We start from the raw sequence: 19,917 nt of genomic DNA, 5'->3' as shown, positions 1-19,917 counted from the left end.
TTCTCAAACTTGAGCCTCAGTCTACCTATTTGCAAAATAACACAGTATCTTCTGCCTTCTCTGCCTACCTTTCAGGACTTTTTCCCTAAAGTTCTTTTTTGTAATGTGATACAAGACACGAATGATAATAAATTATATTATTTACCTTTCCATAAGTTATGGATTTAAAAAAAAACATTCTGAATATTTATGATTAAAATTTAGGTTACTTTTAAAGTCTGGCCCAAATTAAAAATAAACAAACAAAAAGAAAGCCTAGCCCAAATAGACGCCAAGTAATTGCATTCTGTAATGTTGATGCTAATACCCTAGGCAAGACAACATTGATTTAGATGAAAGGTATATGGATTTAAAAGTGAAAAAAATTAGGGACAGGAATTAACATTCACAAAACTGCTAGTTGAGAACAAGATTCTTTTATATCAAGGGGCATGAGATTGTTAAAAATGGTTAACATTTAAAAGCCTGATTGTTTTGAGTTTAGATTTCACACAATCTGCAATGTATGCTAGTGTCATTTACTAGAAATAATGAATTTATGTAAAGACTTGGATTTTTCTTGTTTCAACTATTAGCAAAAATTTTAACTGCAAGCCCTCTGTTTAACACTTAAGATTTCCTTCCAGCAAATGCCTTTCAAACACAAATCCCTCTAAGAAACACTCCCCATCTGCTATAACTTCTCAAAGAAGAATTATTATTTTGGCCATTCTTGGAGGATTAGTCTATAAAGTCTTTGAATTTTGCAGAAACAATTTAAATAGGAAAAGCATTGAGTTGATAACACTTGTACTTAGTACTTTGTGATAAAGTGTTTTCTCATACTTTACATGAGTTGTTCCCCACAGCCAACCTGTGAAATAGGCAGGTGTTACCATCTCCATTTTATAAATAATGGAATAAAATAGAAGAGAAAAACTTATTTGCTCAAGGTCCTGTGGTCAAATAGCAGAAATGGAACTAAAACCACTTCTTCAGTCTTCTAGTCCATACCATATTTATTATACGCCATTGTCTCCTTGGAAAAAAGGATGTGTATCAGTTAGCTTTTGCTATATAACAAACCACTTCATAATTAGTAGCTTCAAACAACTACCATTTATTTAGTGATGATTTATGAGTGAGCAGTTTGGACCAGGTTCAGTTTGGGTTTTGGAAGTATGGGTCAGGATAGATGTTAGGACTTTTATGGTTTGTATTTATATTCTGTGAATGTGTCAGAGATTTTTTTTTTTAATCATTCCTTGATTTCTTTTTCCATCCCATTTTGGCCTGTTATGATATCTGACTTTTTTCTCTCCAATTTAGGAATAAGTGGAGTCAAGACCAAGGATAGATCCTGTATGGTCTTGGCTTTCCTGAGGTTTCCCAGCCATTTTTCTTGTACTGCCCTAGTAGGACACTGAGGACCTGGTCTTGAGTGTTACCTTGGCTTTCTGTAGGAAAAGAAGAGAGGATCAATCTCGGTGCAGATAGGCCCCAGGGAGACGAAGCTTGAGTGTGGAAACAAGAAGCTAAAAGGCACTTTTCCTCCCTTGAGGCCTCTCTTAATTAGAGGATGCTCTCCAGCTAGCAAGTATTATAATGATCACTAATATTATAGTGACTGGTTGCTTTTTTTTTCTTAGTGATTCCTAGCAATCTGAATCCAGAAACCATGTCGTATCCTAATTTTGAGCACTATTACATAGCACATAGGAAATATTCAATAAGTACCTTTTATTGTTAATCTGTATTTATGTTTTTTTGTCTTTGACCTTTTGAAATCTCCAGTTAGATACTGAGAAAGAAAAAAAGAATGCTTTTGTATGTAGAGTTTATTCAGAGCTCCCTTGTTATTTTTTAACAAAAAGATACTGTCAACAGCAGATGATTTACCTAATCATCCAACTATTAGATTCTTTTTTTTTTTTCAACGTTTATTTATTTTTGGGACAGAGAGAGACAGAGCATGAACGGGGGAGGGGCAGAGAGAGAGGGAGACACAGAATCGGACACAGGCTCCAGGCTCTGAGCCATCAGCCCAGAGCCTGACGCGGGGCTCGAACTCACGGACCGCGAGATCGTGACCTGGCTGAAGTCGGACGCTTAACCGACTGCGCCACCCAGGCGCCCGTAGATTCTTAACGCAAAATAGAGAAGATTATTTTTCTACTGCCAAGATCCATAAAACTAATGAAACTCTACTTTATTTTTTTTCTCTTCTATATCTTTCCCCATCCTATGTTCTGGTGCCCATGTTGGTAAGGCATGTAAATACCATAGGTATTAATTAGGCATGTACAGTTCTGAGTACTGTATTTTTTTAAATGTTTATTTAATTTTGAGGGAGAGAGAGCACAAGCAGGGGAGGGGCAGAGAGAGAGGGAGACAGAGGATCTGAAGCTGGCTCCATGCTGTCAGCAGAGAGCCTGATGCGGGCCTTGAATTCGCAAATTGTGAGATCATGACCTGGACCAAAGTCAGACATTTAACCCACTGAGCCACCCAGGCACCCCCGGAGTGCTGTATTTTAAGAAATCTTTTGCTGTATGGATTTGGATGTGGTGAGAGGACTATGCCCACAATGGAGATGTGCCCAGTGAACCATACCTTGTGACTGGTGCTTTAAGTAACTAGTAACATTGAATCTAGAGAAGAAAAAGGTATGATATGTGTCTTGATTACTGAGTTATCATCTAGAAAGCTTATTCTATGCAATACCTGTCCTCCAGCTAACACTGAGACATAGGCATCCCAAGTAACATTATTCTGGGTGACCTATCAGAACTCTAACACCAGTGAGTGGACATTACTAGATGGAATATATGCGTTTAATAGATTTAAAATAATTAGAGTTGGTGCTGTTAACTGTGGAATCATCTGAGTCCCATCCCTGAGGCCAAAACACACCAAGTCAAGTTTATGACTGCATAGCCAGAATGGATAGAGAATCTTTATGTGCCTCAGAGAGAAACTAGTTAGTGGCATCCTAGGTTATAATTCTTTTTTCTTTTAATTATTTGTAACGTTTATTTTTGAAAGGGTACAAGTGGGGGAGGGGCAGAGACAGAGAGAGACACACAGAATCTGAAGCAGGCTCCAGGCTCTGAGCTGTCAGCACAGAGCCCCACGTGGAGCTCAAACCCACCAACTGTGAGATCATATCCTGAGCCAAAGTCAGATGCTTAATGGACTGACCCACCCAGGTGCCCCCCATGTTGTAATTCTGAATACATTTTCATGAAGTTACTTGATGCTATATAGTGGCTGTATACTACTTTTACTAAACAATAATTAGGTAGACTTCTTTTAAAAGACTTGGGAACCTAATGCCCATTTATTCATATATTCAGCAAATATATATTTATTGAACACCTACTGTGCCCAAGCACTGTTCTATGCTCTGGGGATAGAACAGTGAATAAAAAGAAAAAGTCCTTATCCTTAAAGAGCATATTTTCTGGTAACAGCCTAAATTTTACTAATAAATGTGTAAATAATTAATATGGATCCCAGCCAAAAATTATTTTCCCTTTTACATGTGTTCATGTCTATCAAATTTGCCTTAATTCATTTCCTGAATAAAGAATTATCTTTTAAAAACATATTTTAATAGAATAATCAAAACCATCAATTATAATTTGTATCATCTTTACATATATTGCATAAGTTTCAAAACTTAAATAGAAATATTTGCTTTTTCTGGAGATTCTTCTACTTCTCTCATGAAAGAAAAGATAAGGCTTATGTCTCATGCATTGATATATTTGAGATTTTTCTTATTCATGAACTTGAATCTATAGTTACCATGTAATTTTGTCTAAGATTCATTTCTTGGGTTACTAAATCATTATTTATTGGTGTGGGTTATAAATATCCAATTATTTAGTAAAATATATAATTTTCAGAATTTAATATCACCTAAAAAATAGATGGCACAATGTCATGAAGTCATTTTAAATATTAGGAAAGGGATGTTAAAGGTTATAAGGTCTATAGTCCTGTGTTTAGAAATGAAAACACTTTGGGGCACCTGGGTGGCTCAGTCGATTAAGCATCCGACTCTTGATTTCTGCTCAGATCGTGATCGCAAGGTTTGTGGGATTCAGCCCTATGAGTCTTTGCTGACAGTGCAGAGACTACTTGAGATTCTCTCTCCCTCTCTCTCTACCCCTCCCCCACTCGTTCTCTCTCTCTTTCTCAAAATAAATAAATAAACATTAAAAACAGGGTGTTCTCTACCACTCCACACAATTTCATTTTCTCTGCCATCTTAATAAGCTGTATGCTTGGCTGAGGTTTACTGAGAAGGCTGCAAATGGTCCATGCTGCCATGCCTGGCAGGAATGTTCTTAGGGCATTGCTCCTAACCCTTCTGGCCTGTCGAATGCAAGATGTCTGTATTACCCCAACCAGCTGGCTCAAATCTCCACTTATACCATGGTTCCACTAAACCTTAGCAGGAGGATGACTTTCCACTTCTCAGTAACAGAATAAGTACTACCTGAGGACTTTAGTCGACCATAGTTGACTTTCTGAGTTTCAGAAGGTATTGCTAAACATTTACACAATAATACAAATGGGTTTGAGAGCTTATTGGGTACCAAGCAGTGTGTTAACTTCTTACCACGTCTCAACTGTGTAATTGTCACAGCCTCTCGGGTGAATACTCTTATCACCTCCATTTTACAGGGGCAAAACCTGAAAGGAGGATGCATGTGGTGCCAAAAGTTATGGGACTAGTCAGCATTAGGAATAGAATCCAGCTCTTCACTCCCTTCACTAAATCATCTGACTTAATGTTGCCTTATTTGGTAGCCAGAGCCACAGACCCAGAGAATTCAGATGATCTCTTCAGGATTACAAGACTTGGGGGGTGGGGAGTGGTGGGGTGGGTAGGGCGAGTCACACTTGGTACACAGTGCTGGTTATTTTACACTTCTTGGTAGCAGTGCTTTTATTCATAATGTGAGATCTTTGCTCTCGGGTGCGGACTTGGTATTTTCATCTGCCTATGAAGCGTGTTGCATTGTGAGACTTTTTTTAAAAGTCCATGATATTAAATAGTGATTCATTATTTATCATCAAGGCAGATAGATGCTGTATCTGACAATGTAGTGAAGCTCATTGGGCAGCCTTTTTTTTTAACTGTATTTTGTCCAACCTAACAATAATTTCACTAGGGGAGAAAAATTAAAATCGCCTCATTGACAGTGTAATGATAACAGTTTTCCTTCATAGAAATTAAAGTAAAAATCTTAACAGTAAGTTTCCAGGGGTCAGTTGTGCTTTTAGAAAATGCCTAACAAGTTCTCAAGTCTTTGTTTTCAGGATACATCTTTCCATTCTGAAGCATTTAGTTTTATGGTTTTGAAGTGGAGTATGGATAAGAGAGTCCATTTAATGAAAGTCTGAGTTGACTCATCTTTTTTTCTCTCCTTCTCCTCCAGCTCTTCCTCTTTGTTGTCTGGAACTTTGAGCTCTACATGATACCACTGGTTTTGTTGTTACTATTGACATGGAACTACTTCTTGATAATATCAGGGAAAGATAACAGGCAACGTGATACAGTAAGTTTCTACTTTCTTATTCATATGTGTTTTTGTTCTTATTCCGAGTCGCTCTGACAAGGTCAACATCGATTCATTTTTACAAACTAGAAATTCTGTTTATAAATACTCACGTTTGGATGAGAGTTTTAATCAGTTCAAAACTAACAATTCTTTGGTCCTAACAGAGTAAAAAGTATCACCTATTTCTAACATGACTTGTCTTGGTAGGAACTAAAATCAAGAGCCCACCAAAGAATGAGCTATGATTTTTAATTATAAATGGATTATTTCAAACAAGTATTTCTTTTGCTCTCCTTATTTGTTTTTATGTCTTAATCTCAAATTTAGACATAATATCATGAAATTATTTATGATCAGACCGAACGAATGTATTTTATTTAAGACATTTCTCTGTAGTCTGTCATTGGAAGGAAGGAATGATTGATGGTTGTTGGCCTGGAAAAGTGCATAAAGTACCTTAATTCAATGAACATTCACTGAACAACAGCAAATATCTTTCTTTGTGTCAGGGTTGTATTAGAATTACCAGCTAGAGGATAAAGAGCTTTCTTTTAACCTAGGAAAAATTATACTGAACCCACCTGCCCTCTCTGGCATTTTCAAAAGTTTTTAGAGTCTGTGAGACAGCCTTCTCTCTCAAAAAGAGTTCTAGACTGAGAAGCAAAAGCTAGCCCCACATTATTATCATATCTGTTGTTCTGCCAACTTTCATTCCCCTTAGATTATCTCAGTCACTATACCCTTAGCGAACATACAACTTCAAAAAGCTTTCCTATATGTAAATGAATGGAGGGAGGTGTCTTCTCCAAATAGGACATTTGCGATCTGATAACTTTATAGATAGTTACTGAGAAGACTTTAAAGGTTTTTCAAATGTGGGAATCTGTTTGGTAGCTGTTTGTCTTCATCAGATTACATAGATTTTTTTTTTCGGCCATTAAGAATCTACATTTGATTTCCAGTCAGGAGTTGCTGCCATCTACCATGTCCATAAGGGTACAGGAACCAAAGTTGTTTGATCATCAGTTGAGTAACATTATGTCATACTTTATTATAATAGCATCATCACGGTTGCAAAAACATACCTGTGACCTAAAACAATTTCCCTTTTAAACAATTCAAGCAAAACACACTTCAAATGGTAACACAGGGAGAACCAATTTCTTCAGGATAATTTTCTTTATCATCAAAGTAAAAGAAACATCCTGATGCACAGCCATCTACTACATGGCAAAGTTGCCAACAAAACACCATGTTTATTTTACTGTTTAATTTGTATATATTTCTGTTTCTCTCACATGACTGTATGTTTGAGGGAGGGGACTCTTTGTTCATCTTTGTACTTGCCACTTTCTCTGGCAAGTGTTTTGCAAGCTTGAAGTGTTGAAAACATTTTTTGTAAGGTTTAGCAAACCAAACATGAGATTGTTAACAGAGATTTTAATGGTTAGGCAGTATTAACAGATGACAGATATATATACAGATATATATAACAGATATATATAACAGATAACAATATATATTTAAATATATATATTTAAATTTCACACTGAGAGACAAGCCCCAAATGCCATAAGCATTGGTGTCATGGGGACTAATAGGTGCTTTTATCAATTAATCCAGGATGTTTTCTTTAAGAAATGAGACTCACTCAGACAATTGCTTTTTTGTTGTGTTTATTTCAGGGAGATTGTCGAGAGAGAAGAATATCTATTTTTCATTCAGTTGCCTTGAGACAAATTTGCAAATAAGATTATTTGCAAATAGGAAAAAGTGGTAATTTAGTTCCAGCTTCTTAATCCTATGAGGGGGCTTATCTTCAATATTTAGTCATTGGTTTGAGTATTCTTAGTGAAAAATTCTGTAAGTGTAGAGTTTGCTTGTTATCTTCTCCAGAATACACCTGCCTTGTCTGGAAAGGTCCACTTTTACAGGGGAAATAGTAGTCTATCATGTATCCTCTTGGGTTTACAATTCTCTAGGAATTTTTATGACTACTGAAAAGTTAGTACTATGTAAATTTCTCTACTGCCCTTTTCCCCCCAAAATATAATTCCAATATTGTATTTACCAAATCTTTTGTTTTAGACATATCTCTAAGGGAGTTCCCCTTTAGCCACAAACATTTTATTCCTTCAAGTTTCATGAAATGCCAGCTACACTCCATAACTCTCAGTAACTGCTTTTTATTTGCCCAAACACACTATCCACATATTCTTGTCTTCCTAGATGCCAGAGCAGCAATCACAACATTTCATTCAGTTTTTTACTCAGTGGCTCCGTTGAGACTTTATGTAATTTTTAAATCCAATCTAATTATGTATCTTCTGTCATACCTAACCATGCATTTGTACCGGTTGCTCCTTTTGAAAACAAACCTGGATTACACCTTGCTGCTTACGGTTTATGCACGTATGCACACATACACACACACACACACACACACACACACACACACACACTTCTGTACATTTACATATACGTTCATACACACATACATACACATATATGTAAATCAAGGGAAAGTGTCTGTAGGGGCTGCCGTGCTCTGCCTAACTGACTCTACTGCATAGTGCATAGCACTGGAGGAAGGTATTTTGCCCTGAGTCCTTATTAACCACACCACTGTGTGATTCTAGAAACCTTTCTGTTTTGAGAGAGAGACAGACAGAGACGGAGACAGAGAGAGAGGAGGAAGAAGGAGGGTGGGTGGGCTGGCAAATTTTCTGTCATTAAAAAAAAAACATCATTTGTACATTCAGCTGAGAAAATTCAATCAGGATGAAAATTATAAAAGGAAAACAAATCAAACTGACCTTGAGCTTTGTATGCAAGAGAAAAACCGAAGTATCATTTCCATGATATAAGAAGTTGAAAAAAAAAGAAAATAAATACTGTGAGAGATGAAAAGTGCATCAATGGGTAAAAATTCTGTCCTCACCATATGGGTTGATAGTTGAGATTAATACCAAAATAGGAAAGGATTTCTTTGTGTGTTTATTGTTTATTAAGGAGACCATTTCCTTTCTTGGATGCTTAAAATTGTAGGAGCTAAAACCCCCTATCTTTTCTCTACCGTGGTGCCTGTTCTAGTTTAATGAGAAAAATGAGATGTAATCCTTGCCGAGTAAGTTTTGCTGCATTTAATGAGCTGAACCCTTTGAGAACAGGGTAAGGAAACAGCCGTTCCTGAGGCTAATGCTGTAGGCTCAGAGGTGCATATGAGAAAGAGGCGTGGTTAGAAGTGGTATTTCACCTCTGCTGGTTCCCAATTGGACTTGTTAAAAATAAGCAGTCCTACATCTGAGTCTACCTACACTCAGACCATGACATTAAAATTTCTGGCATGAGAATTGTTAGGCTTTTCCAGAAAAAAAAAAAAACCTGTTGAATAAATACATGCTTCATTCAGATATGTCTCAGCAATGAAGGGGATATAAAGACAGGAATGTCATACTTGTCTTGGTTTGAGCTGTCACTCCAAACCCTGAGGAAAAGTCCCTCCTGCAGCGCCCATTAGGCTTGTCCCAACTACCCACATTATAGTTACTGTAGACCGAAATTTCTAAATTAAAGAGTAGATGCCAGGAAGTTGCCTTTACTTGGGGCTTAAACACTACTGCATGCTCATTACGCCCTGGGCACCATGTTAGGCACATTCTTTCCTCATGTCCTTCATCTCACCCCCAGGAGAGAAAAGCTGATTATATCTGCCTAGCCAGTGGGTTGGGTCATCCTAAGTGCCAACTGGTGGTCTCTTCCTCTGTGGTAAGCAAGGGAACATTCTCATGTAGAATAAGCATGGCCATAAGAGCCCTTCCTTGAGAGAAGGGAATCAAGTCTCAGAGAAGGAAAGACCTGGGTTGGTCAAGCAAATCAGCGGTCTCTTGCACCTTGTGAGGCATAGGTTTCATTATTAGTACTTTACATACAGAGAAACCAGCCAGCTTACCCAAAGGGACACAGAACAGGCATACAGTTGGAAAGTAGCAGAATGGGTATTAGAGTCTGTCAATCTGTCTGAAGTTTTTACCTCTAGTCACCAGTCAAGTGCATTACTCTTGAGACTGTATTTTGATACATCTCATGTCTCCCTGGATACCTTTAGAGCAAGTTTCTCCCTTGAGCTTTAAAAAAGCCAGTAGCAGGGCACCTGAGTGGCTCAGTTGATTGAGCATCCAACTCTTGATTTCTGCTCAGGTCATGATCTCACAATTCATGAGTTCGAGCCCTGCATTGGACTCTGTGCTGACAGCACAGAGCCTGCTTGGGATTCTCTCTCTTTTCTTCTCTCTTTGCCTCCCCCTTGCTCATGGTCTGTCTCTCTCTCTCTCTCTCTTTCTCTCTCTCTCTCTCAAATTAATACACATTAAAAAACAGTAGAAAAGCCAGCAGTATGAATTCCACCTTCAAGCATGCAGATTGATGGAAAACCTTCATTTTCCCCACTTCGCCTCCATATCCTCCTTCTCTTCAGGGAAATGGAACAGTTATTTATTAAGCAACTTCTATGTATCAGGTATCCTGCTAAGCCTTTTTATACACACTATCTCTTTTAATTCTTTATAATAACTTTATCAAGTAAATTACTCTAAATGGTTTTATCATCATTTTACAAATAAGTTAATTCAAAATCTAAGAAGATAAATAATGAACTCCATAGAGTAAGTGAGATAGGAACCTAGAGTGTACCCTGTTCTAAAGTCCCAGGCTATTTCCATGGTATATTCTTGGGCATGCTCTTCCCAAGGGCTTACTTTCTAAGTGTCCAGAGCCTTATATGGAATCAAGTATCCCCCCGAATCCTTCTTATGAGGTTCCCCATGACCTCTCAAAAATTGGTGTTGGTCCCTGTTTGATCCCAGGTGACCCCACTGATTTCAAAATTGTTCATGACCTGTAGGACCACCTTCAATCCACCCAGATGAACATGGATGGGAAGAGTAAACCAGAGATGAGAATTAGTGATTAAAAGACTTTTAATGTTCTTGATATACAAAAATTCTTCAAGAGGTGTTTTTTAATTACACTTTAAAAGAACATTCATTTGTACTGTCATGATACTCCTCCCACGTAGCAATCTCAGTTGCCTAATCAATGGAGGCATTAAAAGACTAAAGAGTAGGGTAAATCAATGAAATCATTCTCTGATTCATGATGTGACTGTGACACAAATTGAGCCAAATTCTGCCTTGCTAAAATACTTTAGTAAATGCTGAAATGTTTTGTTAGCTTCCTTAAATGGCAAAGCCCTCAATTCTGCTTTTCCCCTTTAGAATCATACTATTATTTCTTGTTGGATCTGTTCCCATTAAACCCAGAGCACTTATTTATAGAAATAAAGCTTATGGAGAGAGAATTGTCTTTGTTGCTAGAAATGCCGGTGGTTGGACAACTTGGGATGGTCCACCAAATACAAGCCAGCAAAGAAACATTTGCTTATTTGACCTGAATTCCTGTAAACCAAATACATTTGTCCTTTTCTCAGCCAGCTGCAAAGAAGTCCATGGTGTAATATTTGAATAAGTAGAGTATTGAACAAGTGAGATATTCCTAACAGAATCTAAAGAGGCTGGCCAAAGCGGGCTGAGAAGAGAGGACTCCATAAGCAAAGCACTTTGAATGTACAGTTAGACCTTCTCTGCTTCAGTACTTTATCATTCACGGAAAGTAGCATAGACCACAAGCCTCCTCTGTTTGCATCTCAGTACCAAAAAAGACCACATACTTGCTCTTAACAGAAGCAGCACTGAGTCATACAGCCTGTAAACACATCTAAAAATGGATGATCAGTTTTTTCTTCTTCCTGCTTATTTCAACAGCAATTTTCTCAATTTTTTCAGAAGGTCACCAGCTTGCAAAAATCTGAGAAGGACCATGAAAAGAACCAGACCTTTAGTTTCCCAACACAGTCACTAACATTAAAAAAAAAAAAAAAGTAGAAACCAAACAGCCAATCAGATGTCAGTAGAAAAGTTTATCCCCTATGACTGCCCTCAAAGCTGTTCATCAACTGCTTAGCTGTGCCAGATAATCAGTCGCCGGACAGATTGGTGTCCCCAGACACCAGTGATCATCAATGATCGTCACCTCATCAGGCTCTGGACACTGACCAATAGATTCCTACAATTTTTCCACACTGCTCAAATGACCCCCACCTCACCACCATGCTCTTATCCCCTCAGTCTCAGTAGATGCCAAGGCCTGTACCCCGCAGATTTCTCTCAAACTCTAGCCCCTAAAGCTCTCTGAATTCACCCCCAATTTAAGGTTGCCAGAGTTAGCCAGTAGATACACAGATGCCCAGTTAAATTGAAATTTGAGATAAACAGAGATATTTATCCTAAAATAGTATTCATTATTTATCTGAAATTCCGATGTAACTAGACGTTCTGTGTTTATCTGGCAGCTTTATCCCAACTAAACCTTGAATTCTTACCTCAAGACCTTTAGGAAGATGAGCCCTTCTGAGACAAACTTCTGATTTTCGGGCCGCTTTGGTCTTTCTCCAACATCTTCAAGCATGTTGTGGTAGATCCCCTCACAGGCAGGCCCCATTCAACCATACCTTCAGTTCTGTCTCCCCCGAATTCCAGCAGGATTGTTTGTTTGTTTTTTTTTGTTTGTTTGTTTCCAAATGCAGAATGTTTATTGAACAAAGGGTGAGGGTACTGGGTGGAAGAGGGAGTTACAAACATGAACCAGGCAGTGCCCCTGCTCTTTTGTCATTTCTTTTACCCACAAAACAATGTTTCACCACTTGGGAGTGCAGGAAACCAAGGTTTTGCTGCTTGCAAAGGCTCCCACGTTGAGGCTGGACCAGAACACGGTTCTAACTGGCTCCCAGGCCAGGATTCTGTTGTTCTCTACTTGCATTCCACGGGCGCCCATTCAGCAGGCCCCCAGAGGGCAGCAACTTTGTCCGTGTAGCATAGTAAGAAGCAGGGGGAAGGAAGGAATGATGCCTTTCTCATCATGTAGATGGGTACCTGGGTTACCCAGGGGAAGCAGGTAACCTCTGCAAAGCCGGTAAATTTGTGTGAGACAAACATGGTGGCCCAGGGAGGAGCAGAGCAGGCCAGATCTCGAACTTTGTGGAAGCACATGTGCTGCGCCAGGCTCAAGTTGTCCTGGAAGCCACACATGCTTCTGGGGGGCGTACGTGTAGCCAGCCACCCCTGGCACAGTTTGTGGTGTGATTACGTGACAGGTGGCTGGAGCTCTTGAAGTGCTTGCCAAAGGAGCCACATGTGAAGGGCTTGAGGTCCAAGTGTGCTACATGGTGGCGCTGCAGCCACTGAAGCCGGGTCTCCCCAGCACCTTATTCTGGGTCTGCCTCAGAGGCTCCTCCTCGAGCTGCACCAGGAACTTGGAGGGACCTTCTTGGAGTTGACCAGCAGGCAGCAGCTGGTCGAGGCCTTGTGCGCTCACCAGGGGACAGGGAGGGGGTAGGTGGAGAAGGCAGGGGAGGAGAGGAAGGGGGGCGGGGAGGAGGAGGAGAAGGAGTAGCAGCATACTGCTCCTGTTGCTGCTTCCCACCTTGGGGAAAAAGGAAGCTTTGAGGGGTGGTGGATGCAGAAGACTAGGACTGAGCATGGCCAGGATAGCAGCTGCATTGGAAGCAGTGATGTCTGGAGCAGAGTGTATTTGTGGTTTCCCAAATAGTGATACATTCTCTCTATGCGTTCTACTCTTTCCTTAAAAATAATATATTCATGGCATTGGCATGTCATTTACAAAAATTGGATCACCTTACATGCACAGTTAGTACACCTACTTTTACATTTACTTTTTAAATATTTATTTTGAGAGAGAGGGAGAGAGAAAGAGAGAGTGAGTGCATACAAACAAGGGAGGGGCAGACAGAGAGGAGGAAGAGAATCCTAAGCAGACTTGGCGTTTTCAACACAGAGCCCAAAGAAGGGCTCGAACCCATGAAGCCATGAGACCATGACCCAAGATCATGACCCCAGCCAAAATCAAGTTGGACGCTTAATGGACTGAACCACCCAGGTGCCCCAGTACATCTACTTTTTATATCAGCAGCATATCCAGAGGATCCTTTAAATCAGTGGAAAACCCCATGATTATTATTAGCTACATAATTTTCACCATATGAATAATTTTTTCTTAAACACTCCTTTTAGAAGTATTTCAGATATTTCTTCCATCTCAATTAATGCTGTAAATAAAATTCTAACCAAATCTTTGGTCAGGTCTCTGGTAATGCCCTTTAGGACTATTGTCATAGGAGAATTTCTGGGTCAAAGTCTGTGTACATTTTAAGTATTTTGGCAGTTAATACTATTTTGCCACCCAGTAAGATTTTAATATTTCATGTATATGTTCCTGGGTAACCACCTCACATATTTATCATTTTCTCTACTAAATCATCCCTGACTTTCTCACTCTCTCCCCCTACCACCAGTGTGCCCCTACCAAGTCATACCAAGAAGATAAGTGAACTGACCCCTCTGAGATCCCATACCTGTCTCACTATATTGCAATAGTCACCTCACTGTGGGTCTTTATCACCAGGTCACAATTGTTCTCATTGTATCTTACGTTTTTGTATTTACTCCCAGAACAGAGCAAGATGTCTCAGACACAGAAGTGTAGCAGTTGCTCAAAAAATATTTGATGAATGTATAAATATTTTACTCTTTTCTTTCTGGGTCAAAAATTGTCTAATATTTTTGATTTAAAAAATTATTTAATGTTTATTCACTTAAAAAATTTTTAGCATTTATATATTTTTGAGAAACAGAGAAAGAGCATGAATGGGGGACGAGCAGAGAGAGAGGGAGACACAGAATCTGAAGTAGCTCCAGGCTGTCAGCACAGAACCTAATGCCGGGCTCAAACCCATGAACTGTGAGATAATGACCTGAGTCGAAGTTGGACGCTTAACCAACTGAGCCATCAAAGCACCCCTTTTAATGTTTATTAATTGTTGAGAGAGAGACAGACAGACAGAATACAAGCAGGAGAGGGACAGAGAGAGAGGGAGACACAGAATCTGAAACAGGCTCCAGACTCTGAGCTGTCAACACAGAGCCCAATGCCAGGCTCAAACCCACAAACCGCGAGATGATGACCTCAGCCGAAGTCAGACGCTCAACTGACTGAGCCACCTAGGCACCCCAAAAATTGTCTAATTTTTATTCAGGACTATTTCCATTCAACAAAAGTTTATTAAACATCTACAGGCGTGTCACTAGCTGTTGTTCAAAGATGATTAAGAGAGGGTCCCTTCCCAGGACAGTTTGTGGTCTAATGAGAGAAACAAACAACTAAGTCAAGTACATGAATATAATAGATGGCAATAATAGGGGTGTGTATATGATTTGCAGGGTGTGCAACCAAAAGGGGTTTAGATCACACCAGATGTATGCGCATGTGCTGCATATGTAAAGAAAAGGGGTCTGTTCATCTGTGACCACAGTTCTTATTCCACCCTTCAGTCTGTCCCTTTCACTAACTCCATGTTTGCCTTTAATACTTCTTCAGTATATTGGCTGTCTTTCTACTCTATTCTCAGACTGTAGCAAAACTTCAAATTGGAAAGATAAAATTATAGAACGGTAGAAGATGAGTGTTACCTGTACGTGACATCTCAGTTCATACAGAGAAAGATGTAAAGGAAAACATTTCTATTTTTAAAAGTCAATTTACTAAAGATTCCCCTCACTGGAAGGCATACTTGTTGGTTTGGATCTGTTAAGACTCAGAAGAAAGGTAGAATTAAAGTTAGCAGTAGCTGCCATAGAGGATGCTTGTAGTTACTCTCGTATCTTGCCTGAATCCTTCCCACCTTGTTCAGATTCTCCAAAGACGCATGTGAGAGATAAAGAGGGGAGCTTCATTCTTCTAGAGGATTCTTCCCTGAAAGCTAGCTCCTTTTCCACCAAATGAATTGTCTTGACAACCTTGAAATAAACCTGAGTATCTTGCCCCCATAAATAATGGATTTTCTCTTACTTGGGCCCCAAATCACCCCTGGTGTCTCAGAAACTCCTTGAAAATCCAACTTTCTAAACTCCCTTCAAAGCCTCCCGTAGATCCAAAGAACTCATTACCTAGGTGGTTCTCCAAAGTGTCCAACCCAGGCGTTTACCTGTATGTCAACCAAATGTTTTTATTACCTTTGTTCTTCCAAAAGGTCTTCCCCCACAGTTTTGTCATTTCTCTAATTGAAGAGGGAGCTGAAGGAAAGAAGAAAAAAGGATACTCACAATTTGGGTCTCAGTTCCTAGGGTGGATATGTTATTCTCCCTGTCCCTCTTTTTAGTGGTAGCCTGTTTGTTCTTTGTGAATGATTTTGCCATCTCCTTGTACCTAGCCAAAACTCCTTGGAACATTATGGTGAGGGAGGTAGGATATACAGTCAACAGAAGCACTTTGTAGTGTAGCTGACTCATGATCCCTTGACTAGTTTGCATTGCTAGTCCTGATCATTATACCCTTCGTAGTGGTGGTGTTGGCACAGGGTTTCCTGTGATATTTGTGGAGATTTATTGTCCTGGTTTGGAAAGGTGACAAGAAAGTGCAAGACTTCAATTAACAAACTAAAAGTAGAAACCAAATGGTATGTCTTTATCTGCTTGTGGAAAATGTTTGTAACTCAAAACTATTATAGGGGTCCAATAATTCTGAGCATTTTATATTCATAATTTTTTTAGTGTTATATGATACACATTTATCAAGGGCGTGCAGACTTAAAGCCTTTCCACCATCTTGTACATAGAACTGTAATGGTACATGTAGGTAACCAAACTAAAATATCCCTTCAAGGGCATTTTCCGTCATCTGTTACTGAATTCATTTCATCATGTGAGAAAAAATAACTATCGTACCTTGCCATTTGTTTTTTTAAATAGCCAAATATTTTGGTAGCATGCTTAAATGGAAGAAAGTCAGTTTATCTAAACGAATTTCCAACTGAGCGACACTCCCACAGGCAGCATCAAAAACATCTTAAAAATGAGTGTCGCCACTACTCATTTCCAGGTGGTTGAGGTTAAAAGACCAAATTTTGAAATTAGGAAGACCTGGATTTAGCTCAAGACCTTCCCCCTTGTTGGCTGTACAAATTTACTCATTCCCATGAGCTGCAGTTTCCTCATCAACAAGAGGGATAATACCCATCTTGTTGAGGTCTTGTGAGGATTGAAGAGACAACTTACTGTCTTATACTGAGGACACAATAAATGACAACTAGGCACCTGACCATGTGGAAAACAGGACAAACCAGGGTGGCTATAATGAGGGTTTAAACATTGTATGTCACTTCTTCTCTTGAAGAGTTCCCTTGTAAATGCTCTTGAAGAGGATGGTTTTCTATGACCATCAGTCTTGGTTTTAGGCTTATAGACAAAGACAGCACTGTCACAGAAAGACTTCCTGTGCTATAACCCCCCTGCTATGTGTATGGAAGTCCCACAAATATAAAAACTGTACTTTGTATCAGAAAAAAAAAAGCAGATGAAGAAATTTGACCCATCCTCTACAGATGAAAGCTTCTTCATAACTGGTTTTACAGAAATACCATAAATAAATGCCGTTTTCCAGATCATATCAATAGATATTTGAAAGAAACATTTTTCTTGTTTATTGTAATACAAACCTCCACCATGCACAATGCATAAAGACCAGGGCCAGCAGCACTGTGAGCAAGGAACAGGGCATTTTTCTGAAACCAACTTTGAGTCCAAAAGCACAATACACCTTCCTAACAGCCTCTCTCTGGATGTCGACTAAGAGAAGGAGGAAGGTAAACCCACACTAGCGTACCAGGCCTGGGCACAGGGACTAATTTTAATAAATCAGAATAGAACATGAAAATGTCAACTTAATCAAGCATTTAAATTTTATTAATCAAGCCTAATTTTTATGAGTGCAAATAATCACTGAAGCTGGACAAATTTGTTCTCGATTGCATCAGAAACATAATTTTAATATTTAATGGACTGATGAATTTAAATGGAGAATTATCTTTATGAAACATGCTCTTCATAATTTGCCATTAAATGAGAAATAAAAAAAATCAACATAAATCTTACATAAAGGTTATTTAACTAAATGTTGGTACTATAAATATTATAAATGCATTATGCACTAATTTAGCAATCATACAGTACACTACATAAAGCAGACATGATAAGTGGACCAGGCAAGCTTTTCCTAGAATATAGAGCTCTTGTGTTATATTGTGGGAAGCTCATGATAAAACGGTTACGGAGGTTTTATGTGAGGTTTCGTGAACATTCTTTTCATTCAGGCTTTTATGCTACAATTCGCCATTCACCACAGACATTCTTTCCAGTTCAAATGTAGGTCTAAACCCACATGGGCTTTCTTTTGTGAGGTGATTATTCTTTACAAAAAGAGATAAAAAATATTTTTATCATTATTATTTATAGAAAAAGGATATAAAGAAAAAAAACTAAAGTTTTCTGACTATGATTTTTTGACATTCAAAACGCAGTCTCTTTTCAAAGTTAGATTCTTCTCACATAATGTTCTCAGGCTTCAAAATATTCTAGGCACAAGAAGAACAAAAGAAAAAGAAAATCAAATTAGTGTCGGAATATTTTTCTCCACACATGTCCACCTATTCCCCTCACCCCTCCATTACCCCCAACAGACTGCTTAAAATAGTAGCGGTGAATTTCTGTAAAAAGTGAGTCAAACCTAATAGAGCAGTATGGTCCAAAAGTTTGCGAACATTAATCTCCAAGGTAAATGATTGTTGCCGTTGTTTTCAAATTCTGTTGTTCGCAAAGTGTAGCATTTTCCTCTTTTCCATGTGCTAAACCTTACATTTACCTGAAGAGGGACTTCTTGACTATTGTAGCTTTAATGCTCCCCAACATGTCTGCAGGGGTTAGAACAATGCACGTTTCTGAGAAGAATGTAGATGTGGTAAGTCTAACAGAGGTCACACGGCTCCCTCCTCTTGCTTGGCAGAAAATGTTTTAAATGGATAATGTGGACTCTTGATGAGATACTTAAAATAAAGATTCCTACGGTGGCTTTAGAGTTTGAAACATTTAAAATTGTACCCCCTCCCTTCCTTTTTTTTTAAAACAAATTTGTGCTTCTGGAATGGAAATCTGGTTTTATAGAGAGAGGCTCGAGTGCATAATTTTCTTTTTTATTTGAGATCTGTTTACTTTGAGTTCACAGAGAAATTTGCCTTTGAAAATACTAAATTTTATAAAATAGATTAGCGCTACATCTAGTGATCTTTTAATTTCACTTCGCAAAGCATATTAAACAATTCAATTTGGGGGGCTTTTTATATACTTCTTTTCTAACCTGACCAAAAAAAATAGTTTCAAAAAAGCATTGTTATTTAAAAAGCGCACTGTTGGTTAAGAGTTGACCTATTTTTCCCTGCTCAGTCAAATTAATATGCACCATCCTAAAGACACCAAGCTTAGAATTTTTCCTGCCAGCAAAAACACAATACATTGTGAAGCCTTTAGATGGAGACATAGTTCAAATAAACACTAGAATTCCTTTCACAGTGCTTTGTGTAAGTCTAAGAATGAACATTTAAGAATACTCAGAAGGAAATATGAAAAGAAATTCATTTAAGATGCTTATACTGATTATAGAATTTATATTATATTTAGTCTTTCATAATGGAAGAGGGTTCCTGCATATTAAGCTGACACTTAATAAAATAAAAGGTTACATATTCTTGACCAGTAAAGTAAATTTACTGCCCTTGCACCTTACAGCAAAGCGTATTATACTGCAAATAAGAATGTTGTTGTTGATGATGCAGAGTACAGGCTATATGTAATCAGTGGCATGCATCAAAAGTCATCTGATAGCCACATTAAAGCCACATTTCCTATTAAGAATCAGACTAAATTACAACATGGCACTTCCCAGAATGAGCCAAGGAAATGCATTCTGCAAGAAGAAATAATTGTATTTGAGTGTCTCTGTGAAAATCAGGAAGTCTTTTAGCAGTAAGTAATAGTGCTTTTCTTTTTAGTCTGCCTTCTTTTGTATTGCAATATATTCAACCTCACTGGCAAGCCTATCACACTAATTATTATTACATCTAGTGGTTCAGTTATCTTGATGACTACTGTGGCTGAAATTCTCCAAGGTCAAATCTTTAATAGCGTGAATCAAACTAAGCAGCCTTCATACATCCAGTTGCTTTTGAGATATACTAGATGAAACAGTGTATCCCAGACCTGTTTACGACTCTTCTTATTCTTGCAAACGTGGAGTAAATTACATGTGCAGCTTAATTGCGCCATTCATTTTGCAAAAGTTCCTTCTCAAAAATTTCGTGAGGAGCAGATGTGCTGTTGTGAAAATGACAGCCCAAGCACAC

At 38.5% G+C, this 19,917-nt stretch overlaps 1 protein-coding gene across 7 annotated transcripts in view; it reads left to right on the top strand.

Annotated features, from left to right (window-relative positions):
* MCTP1 (multiple C2 and transmembrane domain containing 1) overlaps positions 1–19,917 on the top strand; it is a 531,315-nt gene that overhangs the window by 430,626 nt on the left and 80,772 nt on the right. For all 7 annotated transcript variants that reach the window (XM_047859238.1, XM_047859221.1, XM_047859213.1 and 4 more), the window contains one exon: positions 5,433–5,552. In XM_047859238.1, coding sequence (XP_047715194.1) covers positions 5,433–5,552 — 120 coding nt within the window. The remainder of the gene's footprint in view (positions 1–5,432; positions 5,553–19,917) is intronic.

This window comes from Prionailurus viverrinus, chromosome A1 (assembly GCF_022837055.1).
Source record: "Prionailurus viverrinus isolate Anna chromosome A1, UM_Priviv_1.0, whole genome shotgun sequence".
Taxonomy (NCBI): Eukaryota; Metazoa; Chordata; class Mammalia; order Carnivora; family Felidae; genus Prionailurus; species Prionailurus viverrinus.
This window is presented reverse-complemented; position numbering and strand designations above follow the sequence as displayed.